The sequence below is a fragment of the Pithys albifrons genome, chromosome 6 (genome assembly GCF_047495875.1).
Source record: "Pithys albifrons albifrons isolate INPA30051 chromosome 6, PitAlb_v1, whole genome shotgun sequence".
In the NCBI taxonomy this organism is placed as follows: domain Eukaryota; kingdom Metazoa; phylum Chordata; class Aves; order Passeriformes; family Thamnophilidae; genus Pithys; species Pithys albifrons.
Genome location: NC_092463.1, coordinates 7556691 through 7571720, shown reverse-complemented (window position 1 = coordinate 7571720; position 15030 = coordinate 7556691). Strand labels below are relative to the sequence as shown.

At 40.3% G+C, this 15030-nt stretch overlaps 1 protein-coding gene across 1 annotated transcript in view; it reads left to right on the top strand.

Annotated features, from left to right (window-relative positions):
• Positions 1-477: 477 nt before the first annotated feature.
• Positions 478-15030, top strand: part of ESR2 (estrogen receptor 2) — a 35951-nt gene continuing 21398 nt past the window's right edge. The window contains exons 1-4 of the mRNA XM_071557348.1: positions 478-697; positions 4073-4545; positions 8761-8936; positions 11660-11776. Coding sequence (XP_071413449.1) covers positions 695-697; positions 4073-4545; positions 8761-8936; positions 11660-11776 — 769 coding nt within the window. The 5' untranslated portion in view covers positions 478-694. The remainder of the gene's footprint in view (positions 698-4072; positions 4546-8760; positions 8937-11659; positions 11777-15030) is intronic.

Genomic DNA, 15030 nt, shown 5'->3' with positions numbered 1-15030 from the left:
AAAGGAAGAATGATTGCACTTTAATTTAAGCCTAGCAGAGAAAAAGGGCATCTTGATTATCTAGTGCAAAAAGTCTTTATTCAAAATATATATCAAATTCTAGGCATGTTGTATTGTATGTTGATGGAAGGGTGCCTGAGTACATCCATCACTCCCTTGCTTTCTCAGTGTTGCATTTTTCTTGGAAAAGCTATTTTATTATGTACCCAAGCAGGCTTTAAAACATGGCACACTGCCCTCTCTACCTATTTTTCCCCTTTCAAAAACTAAAAACAAGACCCCCCCAAACCCCCCCAAAAAACAAGGAAAACCCCCAAAATTAGTTTTTTCACACAAGGCTTCTAAATGGATACTTGGTATGGGCAATGTGAAAAAAGTGGCTTTTGAATTTGTTCAGATAGGTCAGTTGGCTTAATTATTTACCCAGGTATCTGTTTGATTATGACATCTAAACCAGTTCTTGTCCTTCATCTGGTGTGTCTTGCATGGTGACTCTCAAGATACATTCAGTTGTTGTAGAGTTGTTTAAAGACAAGAAACCTTTATTTTTTTTTCCCTGTGGAGAACACTGATAACATGCCGTTTTCCCCTTCATCTCACAGATAGCGGTGTCATCCTCTGAGTGCTGGAGACAATGGAACTGTTTTCTCTCATGTCAGATGTGAATCCTGCCCGTAGTGTCTTAGATTTGTGAATGGTAAGTGCTACTCAAGAAACTGGCCAGAATGACATTTACTTAACAGTGGCATTCCTGTTGTTGAATGTCTTGCTAAGCTAAACTGACTTAAGTTGGTTGAACCATTTGCAGACTCACAGGAGACTGGAGTGTAAAAGTAATGGACACCTGTTTTGTTTCTGTGTTTGGTACAGATCTAGTGCAGTGCTGATTTACTGGGTCTAAATAATGTACTTTATAGTTGAATCTTGCTTTTGAAATCTTTCTTCAGAGAAAGAGGGAGTGTTCGGACAGGAGTTCACTTTAGGAAGTAGTTAATTTCTGTTTAATGAATAGTGCTTAAGATATGAGGACATTCTACCAGGGTGGAACAAATTTATTAGCCTGTTGCACTAGTTATTGTAATTCTTGTCTTAAATGTGATTGTGCTTCCTTCTGAGTTACTGGTGCTCGTGGAGTTTGTTTTCTCCAGCCTCAGATCTTGAGATCTGGTTCCTTTCATCTTCAGTCCTTCCTTAAGACACACAACTTCATAGTCAGCAGTCAATTTTTAGGACCTTCTGAGCAATAAGGGATGATTTATACAGTTTCATTTTATTTGTGAGGCTCTGGGCTTCCCATTTTAAACTCTCTTGGTGTCTAAAATTGTACTTTCTCATCAATATCAAGATTTTCTTTAAATCAGTGTAAGGAACTGTGAACAAGTGAACTCATGTAGATCCATAGTCTACTGTGGCTAAACTATTTCTGCTACCTAAGTTAATTATCTGAGGCCAATGCTGTTATTTTTTCACTGTATTACAGCCTGCTGAAGACCACGAGGACAGTTTTCTTTAACCTTCTGGACCCCAGAGTGCTTTTTCTCGTAAATAAGTCATAAGCAGTGTGTTTTCAGGAAGGCTGTACTGACATCTCATGCTTGCATGAACTCCTACTCCTAAAACAAACTTCACTCTTTCTTCTGGTGACTCCTGTGTATGTTTCTAAATACTGTGTGTTGCCCTTTGGAGACAACATATCCTTCTGCTAAACAGGTCGTTACCCTGCATAGGCACACCAGTGGATTCCCACTGCAGGAAAACATGACTTAAATCCCAGCTGATTTCAGTTCATAAAATTGTATAGTAGCAGCTCTGTGTTCTCTCTGCTTCTACAGCAGGTATTTTTCAGATGCTGAGGAAAACTACAAGTTGCCTGCTGCAAACCCTTTTGGAGTATCAGAGCAGAATGTCTCCAGTGGGCTCTTGGAGAGATGTTGCTGTAATGCTGCTCGAGTCCTTCTGGTCCTTCTCTCCAAAGGGTTTGGGGTTCCCCTGCTCTGTGTGCCCTTCCAAACAGGGCAGAGGGACACAGTTAGCACAGGTAGCTTTTGCTGGACTTTCTGGATGCTCTGGCAGAGTGTCCAAGCACATCCTGGATAATGCAGCCTCTGAGACTGCAAGGAGTGTGCAGCTTTGCCTGCACAGAACCTTCAAAGGCATGTTGTGCTCACTGGGCCTACGCATAGTAACCACTGAAAATACTCTTCAGATAATTTCTTAGTTCCATCATTGGCTGCTGAAGAATTATTTGAGTTACCCATCCCATAATCTGGGAGTGAAAGGACCTTTGGGATTGCCAGTGCTTTGTGCAGTGAGATTTGCACGATGCTTGGTTTCTCTTAGAGGAGACTGTGAAGCATCTGGGGGGGCAGATGAAATGTGTAGGTTATGTGAGGAGTGAGGTCAAATTCTCCTGCTTTGACTGCACTGGAGGTCCAGTCCAAGAGCTGCTGGACACAAGCAGCTGCTGAGATATCTCATTTTCCTGTTTCCCACAAAGGAAAAAACAGCAGCTGGGTCTGAAGTGCCTGAGCTGATTTCAATGAGTTATTTCTACAAGTATGTTCAGTTTCATCGACAGTACTAAGTGAGAAGGGAGGATGGACTCTCAACTACCCATTTTCATCAAAAAGACTATTTCCTACATTTTTTGTTAATGCTTCTACTCTCAGTCCTCTCAGAGGAGAAAAACATATCAGTTCCCCAAGATGGCATCCTAGAAATGTCATCTAGATGAGAACTCTGGGGACAGGAGGTTGTGCTTCAGCAAACTTGTGTTTGAATCTTCCTCATCTTATTTGTTGGTCATGTGAGGTGTAAAGAGGTAAGAATATTTAGTGTCTATACCTTGGCCTATTGTGGAATAGCAAAGCTGTGGGCGACTGTTTAATCATCCTGTGATTTTTCATGTTAAGATCTTATTACCCTCTGTAAAAGTATATTGCAGTGTCAGCTTGGGAGGCTGGAACTTGCTGCTTTGGATACAGAATTTTTTTGGAATGCAAACTATGGCTGTCTTCAGAGCTGGAATGAATTGCAGATGAAACTTTTAATGAAGAATAAAGAAAAATATTTTTAAATGCTACTGTGAAGTAATGCTTCCAGGATAGGGGTTATGCCTTAGCAGGACGCTTTTGGAGGGCTTTTTTTTGCCCGTAAATTTTTTTGTGTGTCATATAATGTGGATATACCTAAAACTGGCAAAGAGTATTTACTGTGGGTAATTTAAGGTCCCTGTTTTGATAGCTGAGCCAGGTGGGAGGCAGGATGGGGAGTAGCTGGGGTGGGGATGGAGAATGGCAGGGAATTATAAAACTTCTGGACCTTATGAAATCACACAAGTTGTGTTGTCAGCTTTGGAAATATCTGCATTGTGTGACTTCTGCTTTTCTAGTGTTTCTGTTCAGAGGTGCCATATCCAGGGACCTCTCAGTGGTGAAGTTGCATTGATTGCTGACATCCATTACATACCTTCCTCCTCTGTGGAGAGGGATGTGCAGTGGAGGTTGGGGGTTGGAAGGTTTAGGGTACATATATATGTGTGTGTGTGTGTGTTTGTTTTCAAAATATCTGCTCTTACATGTTTGTGACGGTAAAGGGAAGACCCCTGTAGTACAAGGCTGAGGACTGCAGTGCAGTTACAGCAGGAGCTGGAGAGTTGTTATAAACACAATTGATTTGTCTTCCATAGCTCTGGACCATGGGGTAATTTTTCCTCTGACACAGAGCAGTTTTACCCTGGTTGTAACAAATTACTCCTGTTAAGATCAAAGTTGTCTCCTTTATTTTTGTTTCAGGTTTTAAATAATTTACTTTTTGAAATCATTGTTATTATTTTTAGGGGAGTCTGAACTCAACATGAGTCTTACCCTTTACTTTTAAGGATATTCTAGAAAGCTTTCTTTTTCTTAAAGGTACTAAATTTGTACATTGACTGTTTATGCACAGTTTAATCTATTTTAATGAGACTTTTTATATTTTCTGGTTTACTGGTTCCCTTTTCTTTTATAAACAATACTTAATACAGAACTTTCTTACTTTTTTAATTATTTTTTTTACTATCTTGTCTTCTCAGGATGAATATTTAAACAACATTCTTCAACCTTCCTTCAAAATGTCCCTGTGTGCATCTTCTCACAAGGACTTCTCTCAGTTGCTGCCACTTCAGGATATTGGGTGCAATAAAACAGAAGTTAAAAACTCCTCTGCCAGCGTCATGTCTCCAGTTCCCTACAGCTGCAATCAGTCCATGCTGACAGCAGAGCACAGTCCAGTCTACATCCCCTCATCCTACATGGAAAACAGACATGAGTACTCTGCCATGGCATTCTGCAGCCCTGCTGTGATGAATTACAACATTGCCAGCAGCTTTGGGGAGTCAGAGGGTGTGTCAGTGAGGCAAACCTCGAGCCCCAGCACGCTCTGGGCTGGTCCTGGCCACCTCTCCCCCCTGACCCTGCACTGCCAGTCATCACTGCTCTACGCAGAGCAGCCCAAGAGCCTGTGGTGTGAAGCAAGACCGATGGAGCCACTGCTGCCTGGGAGCAAGTCAGTGCTATTTGGTGCTTTAAAACTTTGCTTTAAATTATTTTCAGCTTCTTTAGTTCTTTTCTTTTTGCATTTGACTTCTACATGTCGGTTCCTCTGAAAAACAAAACAAAGCAAAAAAAACCCTCCACCAGACACCAAATCTGTTCAGGGTTTTGTGTTTTGTGTTTTGTTTGTTTTTTTTTAATGTAACTTCTGAAACATTTTTTTTCAATATCTCCTTAGAGAACTACACACCAACATAAAGCAGTACAAATGCCTTCAGTGTGAAACTGTATAAACTGTTTATAAACAAAAATTCAAGATTGGCAGGTATTACTTTGTGTAATAAAAATTAATTTTGCTTTGGCAAATTAAGTCCTCTGAAAGATATAAAAGTTTTCCTATTCATACAATGTCGTTTGAACCCCTTTTTATCCAGATTTTTTTTTTACTGCATCTAATTGTTGTGAAGGCTTTTCAAAACTAAAAATTCAAGGGAAATATTTTCTTTGCTTTTTTGTTTTGGTATAAACAGTCACAGAGCAGCCTGCATCATGTTAAAAGGAAGCTGCTACCAAAAAAGTCTGCCGTTGTTCCTTCTTGTTCTCAGCTGACTTTGTAAAGGTGTTGAGAACAGCAGTCAGGGGCTAAATTTTCAGCTGGCAAGAAACTGCAAAAACATGTTCTCATTTCACAGATTTACTCATATTGCAAATCCTGATTGGTGTGTAAATTATCAGTTGATTAAATTACTCTATTCATGGGCACAACTGTTGTTGGGTAGATGAAAGCTCAGGCTGTTGCAGGTGCTGTTCCTGCTTTAGCAGCTTTATGTTTATTCACAGGGCTTCTTATTTAACTTCAGCAGTCATTTTGAGTATGAAAAATAGTGTGTCCTGGCAACAGCTTTAATTCAATTGTTGTTAAAGAATTTGTGCTATTTTTGAGACTACCCACATTGTTTCTGCAGTGGGTGGGCTTTGTGCTGTCTGCACAGGACTCAGGCATGGGATCCGGGCCCACTTCTGACGTGTAGGCTGCCCCGACCTTCAGCTCAGACACTGAGTAGTCACTACTTGGAGTTGGCAGAGAGTGGCAGCAGTTCTGGAGTGCGAATCTGCTCGCAGTGTAGGTGTGTGCATTGGGAGAGGCTGTTTGGGTAACACAGGCAGAAGAATTCCCCAGGCAGGTTTGGTGTGAATAGGGTTAAAATCCAAACTCTTCCCACTTTGGTTAAGGTTCCAAAACTTGGATAGCCCTGCAAGGGCTGCTGTAGGTTAGTGTTTGAAGCTGTCCAGATGATGGGGCAGCAGCTGGAATAACCCAAGAGCCCCTGTCTGATCCTCTGCAGTCCTCTCTCTACATACACAGAAGGGAAACCAAACCTGCCACACTGATACAATTCTGCTATTTGTATAGATTTATAAGGGCTATTGCTCATGTAGCTGATGATGATCTAACTTAAAAAGAAATGAAGAAAATCTGGAGTATGAATTTTTTTTCACAGAATGGTTAGAGTAGAAAGAAGCCTTAAAAGACCATCTAGTTCCAACCCCTCCTGCTGTGGGCAGGGACATCTTCCACTAGACCAGGTTGCTCAGAATAGTAGGATGACTAGGAGAAAATCACTGACTAGTTAATTTTTAAAACATCTTAATTCTTTTTATGGAAACACAGTATTTCTATATAGAAATCATGACCACAATATAGAGAGGAATACTAGTAGGTGTAAAAAGATAAATCTTTTTCCACGTGGTTCCTTCATAGCAGCCAGGGTAAATCCTCATTTTCCTGCATCCTTTGGTGCTGGAGCATTGTGGGCATCCAGCCAGCTCCTGCCAGCTCACCTGGAATACCTGGCAGCTCGTTTATTTGCTGAGCATCCCCAAGTCCCAAGGGTGCTGGGAGGTGTTCCCTAACCACGCATGGGGGTTGCCATTGGTGTGGGTAGCCCAAGAGTCTCAGGGTAAGGAATGTATGCCTCGAAGATCTCGACTGTTTGCTGGTTCTGTCCTTAAAGACAGCAGTAACAAACTGATGGGCTTTGAGCCTCCTGCTGTGCCGCTGCAGCTGCTGCAGGAGAGCGGCTCTGATGTCTGTTTGACCCAGGAATTTAGGAGGAATTTGTTCCAGATGGCTCCCCTGTGTGCAAGCTGCTTGCCACAGTCTGTGGAAGTCTTCCAGCTTGCATGTGTGCTGGGTGGCTGTCATTAAACTTATAAGAAAGGAAAGAAAAAGTGTTTTTTTGAAAACACTTTCATAACTGTAAGGTAAAAACCAACGTTCCTCAGTCAGATGTTACATTCTGTGCTTTTTCTTTATTTTCATCCATAACATCTCGGTGCTTTAATGAGGGCCATAAACATCACTCTCCACAGCGTATCAATCAGTCACAGCGAGGCTCTCTAGTTGACTTTGAGTCTTTTCTGACCCTCACAATTGGACTATGATTCCCAAGTAAAGCTTAAAATTATGCCTCTTTTACTAATGTGAAATGCAAAATTACATCTTCTCTGAGGTACAGGGGAATGGGAAGGAATAGCAGTGGTTTTTCCTCTTTGTATTAGCAGCATATTAGGCATGTGTGATACAGTCCCTTTCCCCTAAGGAAGAGTTCCCACTCACTGGTCTTCCCAGCATGGCAGAAGGGGAAACAACTCAGTGATTCACCAACCCATTAATGGGGGAATGTGTCTAATCAAACACCAAGCTCATTAAACATCTAAACACTCTTCTGCCCTGCAATATCTGAATGAATTAGCATTTCAAAAACATCTTTCAGTAACTTAATTGTACAACAAATACCTTAATTTTTCTGTTTTGAAATTTGTCCAAGAAACACCTTTTATTCCTTTCTAAATTTTCTGCTAGGAAATTGGAGCACGTTCTCCTCAAGTACTTATGAACTTGATGATTTTTAGTTGGCATGTGGGTGTGTTTGTCCTTACCTCCTGTCATGAAACCAGCACAAAGTCTACTTTTAATATGTTAGTTAAAACCTCTCTGACAGCACTTTCAGAATGTTTCTGCTGCGCTGTTTGAGCTTGTCCTTGTTCTGCAGAAGTCATAAACTGTGCTACCCGCTGTCATATCCCAAATTACTTCATTTCTCCTCCTTAATGAGGATGAGGGATGAGGAAAATTCTAGAGTTTCTAAGTTCTGCCTCTGTGATTAAGTTTATATCTTTAAGTTGACCTTTCCTTTTCTCAAACTGCTGCTGAGAGTTTGCACATGACAGTATTTTCTATTTAGAAATGTTGTGCCCTGAAGGCACAACGTGCTAAAACCACCAAGAAAATGACATCCAGATAAAAAGGATTCAATGGATGTACTTCCTAAACCTAAACCCCACATTACAAATAATCTAAGTTCCTTTCCTCTTGCTGTTTGTTTACAGGATCTTGGTGTCAGGAATTGGCTGTTATTTCATGGTTTTATCCTGTTTTCATTTTAATTCAGTCACTAAGAATAGTTTCGGTATGTCGGAATTATTTGCAGCGCTTCAGGAACGTGTCTATCTTACTAATTTATATAGAGCAATTTTTAATTTTTTATGTATGAAAGTATTTTATTAATTGTGTTTCTCCATTATTCTTGTATTCAGACTTCCTTTTGTTTAGCCTGAGTGTGATCAGTGTGGGTCATCCCCTTGAACAGAAAGCTTTGTTTAACGTCGTGTGTTAATCTTGTGGGCTGAGATTCACATCAGAATGTCACTGAATGAATAAAGCCTCACGAAAAGTGATGAAATCCTTGAGAATAGATGTGCAATGTAATTTTCCCTGACTAACAGTACAAACTGCAGCTCATTGTAGCATTTATCATGTCAGTCTGAGCTGTCTGAGTACTCATTTTCTCTGTGAAGCTTCCAAAAGGCAAAGTCCACTTGGTTCACAATTTCCTGAACTTGTAAATTTTCAAGAATTCTTGGAGATCCATCAGCATTCCATATGATTTTCCCAGAGTTCATGTGATTGACATGTCAGCAGTCAAGTTTTATGCCTTTGAGTTATTTTAAAACTAAAGTCTGCCATCACTGAAAGCTCAGGGATCAGACTACATGTTTTAAATTACCTTCTCAGAAAAGACTTAACAGTGTTTCACACTGACCTGTGTTCAGAAATAAGAAGACTCTATAGAGAGAGAACAGAAGAGGATGGGAATTTATGAAACTTTTGCACTGCAGATTTAATGTTTCCACTTTTATAACAGATGTTTTTCTTTTCTCTCAGAGAAACACTGAAAAGAAAAACTAATGGCAATGACTGTACAAGCCCAATTGCAAATACTCCTGGCTCAAAAAAGGATGCCCACTTCTGTGCAGTCTGCAGTGACTATGCTTCAGGATACCACTATGGGGTCTGGTCCTGTGAAGGATGCAAAGCATTCTTTAAAAGGAGTATTCAAGGTAGGACAAGCAGCTTTTGATAATTTTGCTCAAAGAAGTTGTTTCCCATGACCAGGGGCTGCAGCAGTTGATCAGTAGATCTGAAATCCTGGCACACGATGCTGCACTCTGAAAATAGAGCAACACTTGATTGACTGCCCTGTCTTTTGGCTCTGATGTGAACAAGATCTGGAAACATTACAGAGTGAGCAATCCATTTCTTTAGAGAAGAGGTGGAACATACAGCATGGGGAAGCCCCACAGAGAAGTCCTGGATGGGATGGCACATCGGCCCTGTGAAGCTGACAGCAGTTTGTGTCCCAACACAGACACAGTAATTTTGAATTTGTTGTCATAGACTCAAAGTAGGCAATTGTCTGGAGACTTTGCTTGCCAGAAACTGTTCCTGACAAGTGTATGTTGCCTGGAGCTGTTGAGTTATAGCATATAATATCTACATACTATGTAGGATATAAAAATACCTCTAGCACATACTAGGCACTAATCTGACTGTTGTTAATACTCAGACCTCCACCCCCCAGAGCCTACATTGCAGAATCTCTTACTCTGCCAGATCCCTCTATCTAAGACTTCCACTTCCATGTTTAAATTCTTAAATATTTCGTATTCAGTTCAAATTTGCTGAGTGGCTGCAGTGTGAATGTGGGGCTCCATGTTCACTGTCACAGGCAATGGAAGTCACTTGTGCACTGTGTTGCAGATTTGGGGCACCTCATTTCTTTAAACCTGGTCTAGTTATAACGTTCTTTGGCCTCATCTGGGACCTCTGTGTGGAAAATTAATTGCACTGACATTGGATACTACATGTGGATACCAACACAGAAAATCCTGTCACTTTTTGGTCTCCGATGTTCCCCTTCCTCTTCTGCCCAGAAAGCTTTCAGCAATCCTCACATATTTTCTTTTGGCTCTATATGGCAGAATTGGTAACATAATGAGAATGAAATTTAATTCAAAACTTATTTTGCCTTTTCAATTTATTGTGCAAGTTCTAGAAACTGCTGCAAGTATTTTTGATTTGTAAAATAATTGAAGAGAACTTTGTCTCCAGATTGTCACAAACAGAGACTGAATTTGATCTCAAAGTGTTTTCTGTCAAGTAAATGATTTGCCTGCTCTGTGTTGCTCACATGTGCTTGGGCCAGCAACAAGTTACCCACTGTGGTCTTTTGTACACCTCAATGTACCCTGTCAGGTAATGGTGTTTGTAATTCAAATAAAAGAAACTCAGTTCTTGGCATAAAGCGCTATCAAGCACTCAGCTGCAAGTGTTCTGCTCAATATTTCATATTAAAATAAAAAACTTCTGGACCTACCATATACCAAAATATTGGGCTAATGTCTAACTAAAATTAGATTATGTGACTGAGCGACTGTGTGTGGTCTCCTTGGCTCATCCGAGTTTGGAGTGCAGTCTGTTTCATCACTGAACATCTGCCTGCAAGCTAAATTATCCCAAGGCCATGAGAGTTTTAAATCACTTTTTACTCCTCTGTGCTTGGGTTACAGTGCAACAAAGAGCTTCCTCCTCCTTTCCCCCCATGTTGTGTGAAGAGTGATAAACAATAATTTGTTTTCCAGTCATATCTGCCAGTAGGAAATGGGACAAACTGTAAAGTGATCGCTTCTCTCTAAAATTGTCAGTTCAGAAATTCAAGGTTAAAGTAATTTTAATTTTGCAAGGAAATAGTCAAAATGGTTCAGTTAAATAATTACTCTTGGAGATCTGAACTCTTGGACTTGTATCACGTGAAAAAACACCCACTCTAGTAGCTATATCTTTGCCTGATGTGTTCTTACAGTTTGAAAAAAAATAACTTCAAAGACAACCTGGGAGAAAAGACATGAAGAAATGAAAATGACTGAATAATTTTTGAATCCTTTGGTAATTGCTGCAAGAGATAGTTCCAGTATTTGGCAGGAGATGACTCGACTGTATTTACAGCAGGAACATACCCAAGTCCAGTTTACAGTAATAAACCTTTGGACCAGATTATTGATTAATGAAATACAACAACGTAAAGGGGTTTGGTGGGAATGAGGCGAGATGGGAGAGAAAGAGAAATAAAGAGGCTGCAGTGGAAACTGATGAAAATAAAAGAAACACTTGTCCAGAATATCTAAAAGTTATACCTTCTACTTTTGCTTTTCTTTGTACTTACAGTATGCATTATTTCATACTGGTCTTTCTGTCTTGGGGTGTTTTTTAATTAACTTTGGTCCAGGGTCAATCCTCCAAAGGCTTCTTCATTCCTGGAACTCACCACGTCAGAGTTCAGTAAATAGAGCTGAAGCTTATTTAAATCTTTGCATGACTGAAGCTCTGTGCACTGCTCTTTTCAACTCTGCTGGGGAAAAAGAAAAAAAATCTAGTGTCTGCCATCTGTAGAGTCCCAACATACAGTAAGAAGTTGGAGGCTGGGAGCAAACTTCCACAAGAGTGTTTGCTCCGTTTTCAAAAATGAGTTGGTGTTAGAATGTGCTTGGTTATCTCACAGTTATCTCTGTAAAGCTGGGCTAGGTTGTCTGGATAATTTTGAGGCCACAAATTGATGTTTTTAATACAGGATAAATATGCATTTTTTCATCACTTAAATTAATGGAGCTTAGACATATGCTTATGAAAAAGTTGAGATGCTTAAAATCAAGCACACTGCTGACTTGGGTTATGATGAAGAGAGATGGTTGGAAATGTTAAACTTTCTTTTCTTGCTCTGCTGCAGGACACAACGATTACATCTGCCCAGCCACCAACCAGTGCACTATAGATAAGAACAGGCGCAAGAGCTGCCAGGCGTGCCGGCTGCGGAAATGCTACGAAGTGGGAATGATGAAATGTGGTGAGTTTTGCATGTCTGTGTTGTTTGGGGGGGTTGGCTTTATTTTCTCTTCTCTGCAGCTGACTCTGGATAAAAATTTTTTCTTCTTTGTTTTTCTTGAAATCCTAAAAAGCAAGGCTTAGGCTGGTTTTGTAGGAAGGATCATACTGATTCTTAAAGCAGGTGAAGATTTTTCAGAAGAAAACCTGCAGGAAGGGGCAAGGTGTAGGTTAAGCATGTGAAAAACACACAAACCTCTGCAGAGCTCCGGGGAGGCAGGTCATTTCCATGCTGTGCTCTGCAGGGTGGGAACTCAACAACTGCTGCTTTCTGAACGTCAAGCCAATCTGAAATCCCTGCTAATATCAGCTAAAACAGCCTGTGCTGTGCACTGCTGTGGAATGTAGTGCAGGAGCAGTGGTGTCACATCAAAGCAGTAGTTAATTAACACAGTATCTGCCTCCAACAGTGCCAGGAGGAGTGCAAGAATGAGAGCAGACCTGTGTGAAACTACAGCTGACAGCTCTCAGCTTCCAAAAATTAGCAGCTGGGGACATTATTAGAGTGGCAACCTTTTCATTGTACCTCTTTTTAATCCTATAAATTTTTAGCATCCACAACATCTCTCATCAGCTTGACCACTCACCACGTGAAGAACCAGGTCTCTGCTTGCCAGGCTTGTTTTGTGGGGTTTTGGTGGGACAGTGAGGAGAAGGCAGTAGGAGGCCAGTTCTTTCTTGAACAGGTTATCTTCAGATGATGCCCTGCAGCCCTTCCACCAACAGAAACAGTGAACAACCACTGTTTGTTGCTGCACCACTCAGAATTATCCAGCCTTTTGTTATTCCTATCTTATCCTTAGAGTGATGTAACTTTGATGTAGTTGTACATTTATAGATGATATTTTAAAGGTTACTTTTAAGGAGAAAATAATTAGAAAGGTGTTTCAATATCAAAGTATGTTCACAGTCAAGGTTTGCTGTTTCTCACAGATCCCCCCACGTATGTGATAGAAACAGGCTGGGAAAACATCACGGAGAAACAATGGAGTGGAAAGGAGAAGGTCCCTGTGCTTGGCCCTCCATGATTTGCACCTGTGCATCTCATTTAATCCCATTTAATGTGGATACCTTTTTCTGTTTCAAGGCTGGACATTGTTTTCATCCGCTCACTGCTTCTATCTGAAGACTGTTTGAGGAATATAATTCCTTTCATTAGGAACATTCTTTAGAATTCCAGCCTGCACTTATTGCTGGACAATTAATGCCTTTTTGTTCTTCTGGCAATATTGTTTTGTAGCTTAAAGGCTCCTCTTCTCTATTGTTAACAACATGGTTGTATTTAGAGACTACACCATATCCCCTCACGGCCTTCTTGCAAAACAGGAAAGTAGACAGAATCTGGAAATCATCAGGGTAGTTTGTCCCTCAGTCTGCTCCAGGTGGGGATAACCCAATTTACACTTAGATGACCCGAATCACAGACACTATTCCTGTGAACTCTCCTCACTGCAGTAGCATTAATACATTTCTGTTTCTGCAGGAGCTTTTCTCAGTGCACAACCCAGGATCATGTTTGCCTTTTTCGTGGTAACATCATGCTGGCAGTTCTTAGTCACACGATGATCTCCTAAGATTGCAGCCACCCTGTTCATTTCTAGCTAATAACACTCAGCGTAGAACTGCAATTTCAATTGTTCCTTGTATTATTTTTGTTCTCTTGAAATACATTTAATTTCTTTTGCTGAAGTCAGATGGTTCTATGTGAAGCTCCTGTCTTCTCCTGCAATGATGATGCATCTCAATTTATTGATATTATTCATTAATAAGGTCTTACCTCCAGAAAGGAAAGCTTGCAAATAAGACTCCTCTCCAAACCTTAATTTCTGAATGGTGCTACTGTCTTTTGTTCATCTCTATAACTGTGAATTTTACTCAAAGTTTTCCAGTGGGGGTGCCTATCATGCCCCAGTTATGGAGTTGGAAAGGTTTTCTAAAGATTGGTCCCAGAATTATGTTATCAGGTTGGACCTCCTCAATGCTTGCCTTAAATCCTTTTATTCTAGTTGTCCAGAAAGTCCTGCCTTGTGATTAGACCTCATAGGCACTAGGGTACTACAAGTAATGAATTATAGAGTGCACTTATGTCCTAACCTGTGCTTGTTTTAACCTTGCCACATATTCACAAACACGTTTTTCTACAACAATGAATATTTACAGGACATTAATGACTGTGCCGGACAAGAACTGACAGATTGACTCTAGAACAGGAAAATAAAAATTATTGTATTTTTAAAAAAATTAGATTTTTCAATAATAGCACTGAAATTTGAGGCTCCCAACAATTTAATTGCAGAAAAAGAAACATGAAAAGTACTCAGAACTGTCTGAGTTGCCTGATGAGTTAAGGGACACCTGTGAGTAATGCTGATGTATCGACACACAGTGACAGACACTTAAACCAGACAAATTTTAAGACTGTATTTCTTGCCTGAGATGTAAATGCCATTTCCTGCAGACAAGAGTGATTATCTTTCAAGTGTTTTCTTGTTAAAGCCATATTTTAATACCATTTTTTTTACTGTAGAAAGCCATAAAAGAGTACACTTTCCTTTATAATGAAGGCTTTTCCCTGTCTCTGCTCCTTTCCCAGGTCACTTAGTGAATGCACTGGTTCACATCTGCTAAAACCCTGCATAGGATAGAGTGGTTTGTAAGTGCATTTTTGCTTGGAAGAGACTTATTGTCCAGCAGAAGTGATAAAAGAAGCTCAATTACCACTTTGCAGTTTATTAAAGCTCTTCAAAAAAACTCTGCACTGTCTGCATCAAATCTTAAAATCCTCATTTTGCATATTATCAATAGACACCTTGAGAAAAAATACAGAAGTCTGTGTGGGTATGTAACATACATTTCTGTGTCTAAATGTGATTAGGCACTACTTGCCATCTTCAATATAGCAGGAGGCAGCAGAAAAATGTTGCTTTGGAATTTTGTGGTCTGAAAGTCCCTTGAATGTCATCACCTTCATAAGTGTTGAGAAGTCAACCCAACCAGGCCCAGGTATTTTGGTGGAGGCCAGGCTGGGAGTGCCTTATGTTAAGGTGATAATGAGTTTTCTTACAAAATACACCATCATTGCCAAAAGCACAATGAGAGTCTTAGACATTGCACCTGCAGATTTCTCTGCAGGAAGTCCATGTTCCCTTCTGTTCCAAACAAGAAAGCTACTGCTAAATTCTGGCACCAGGACTAATAACAATGGTAGAAAAATAA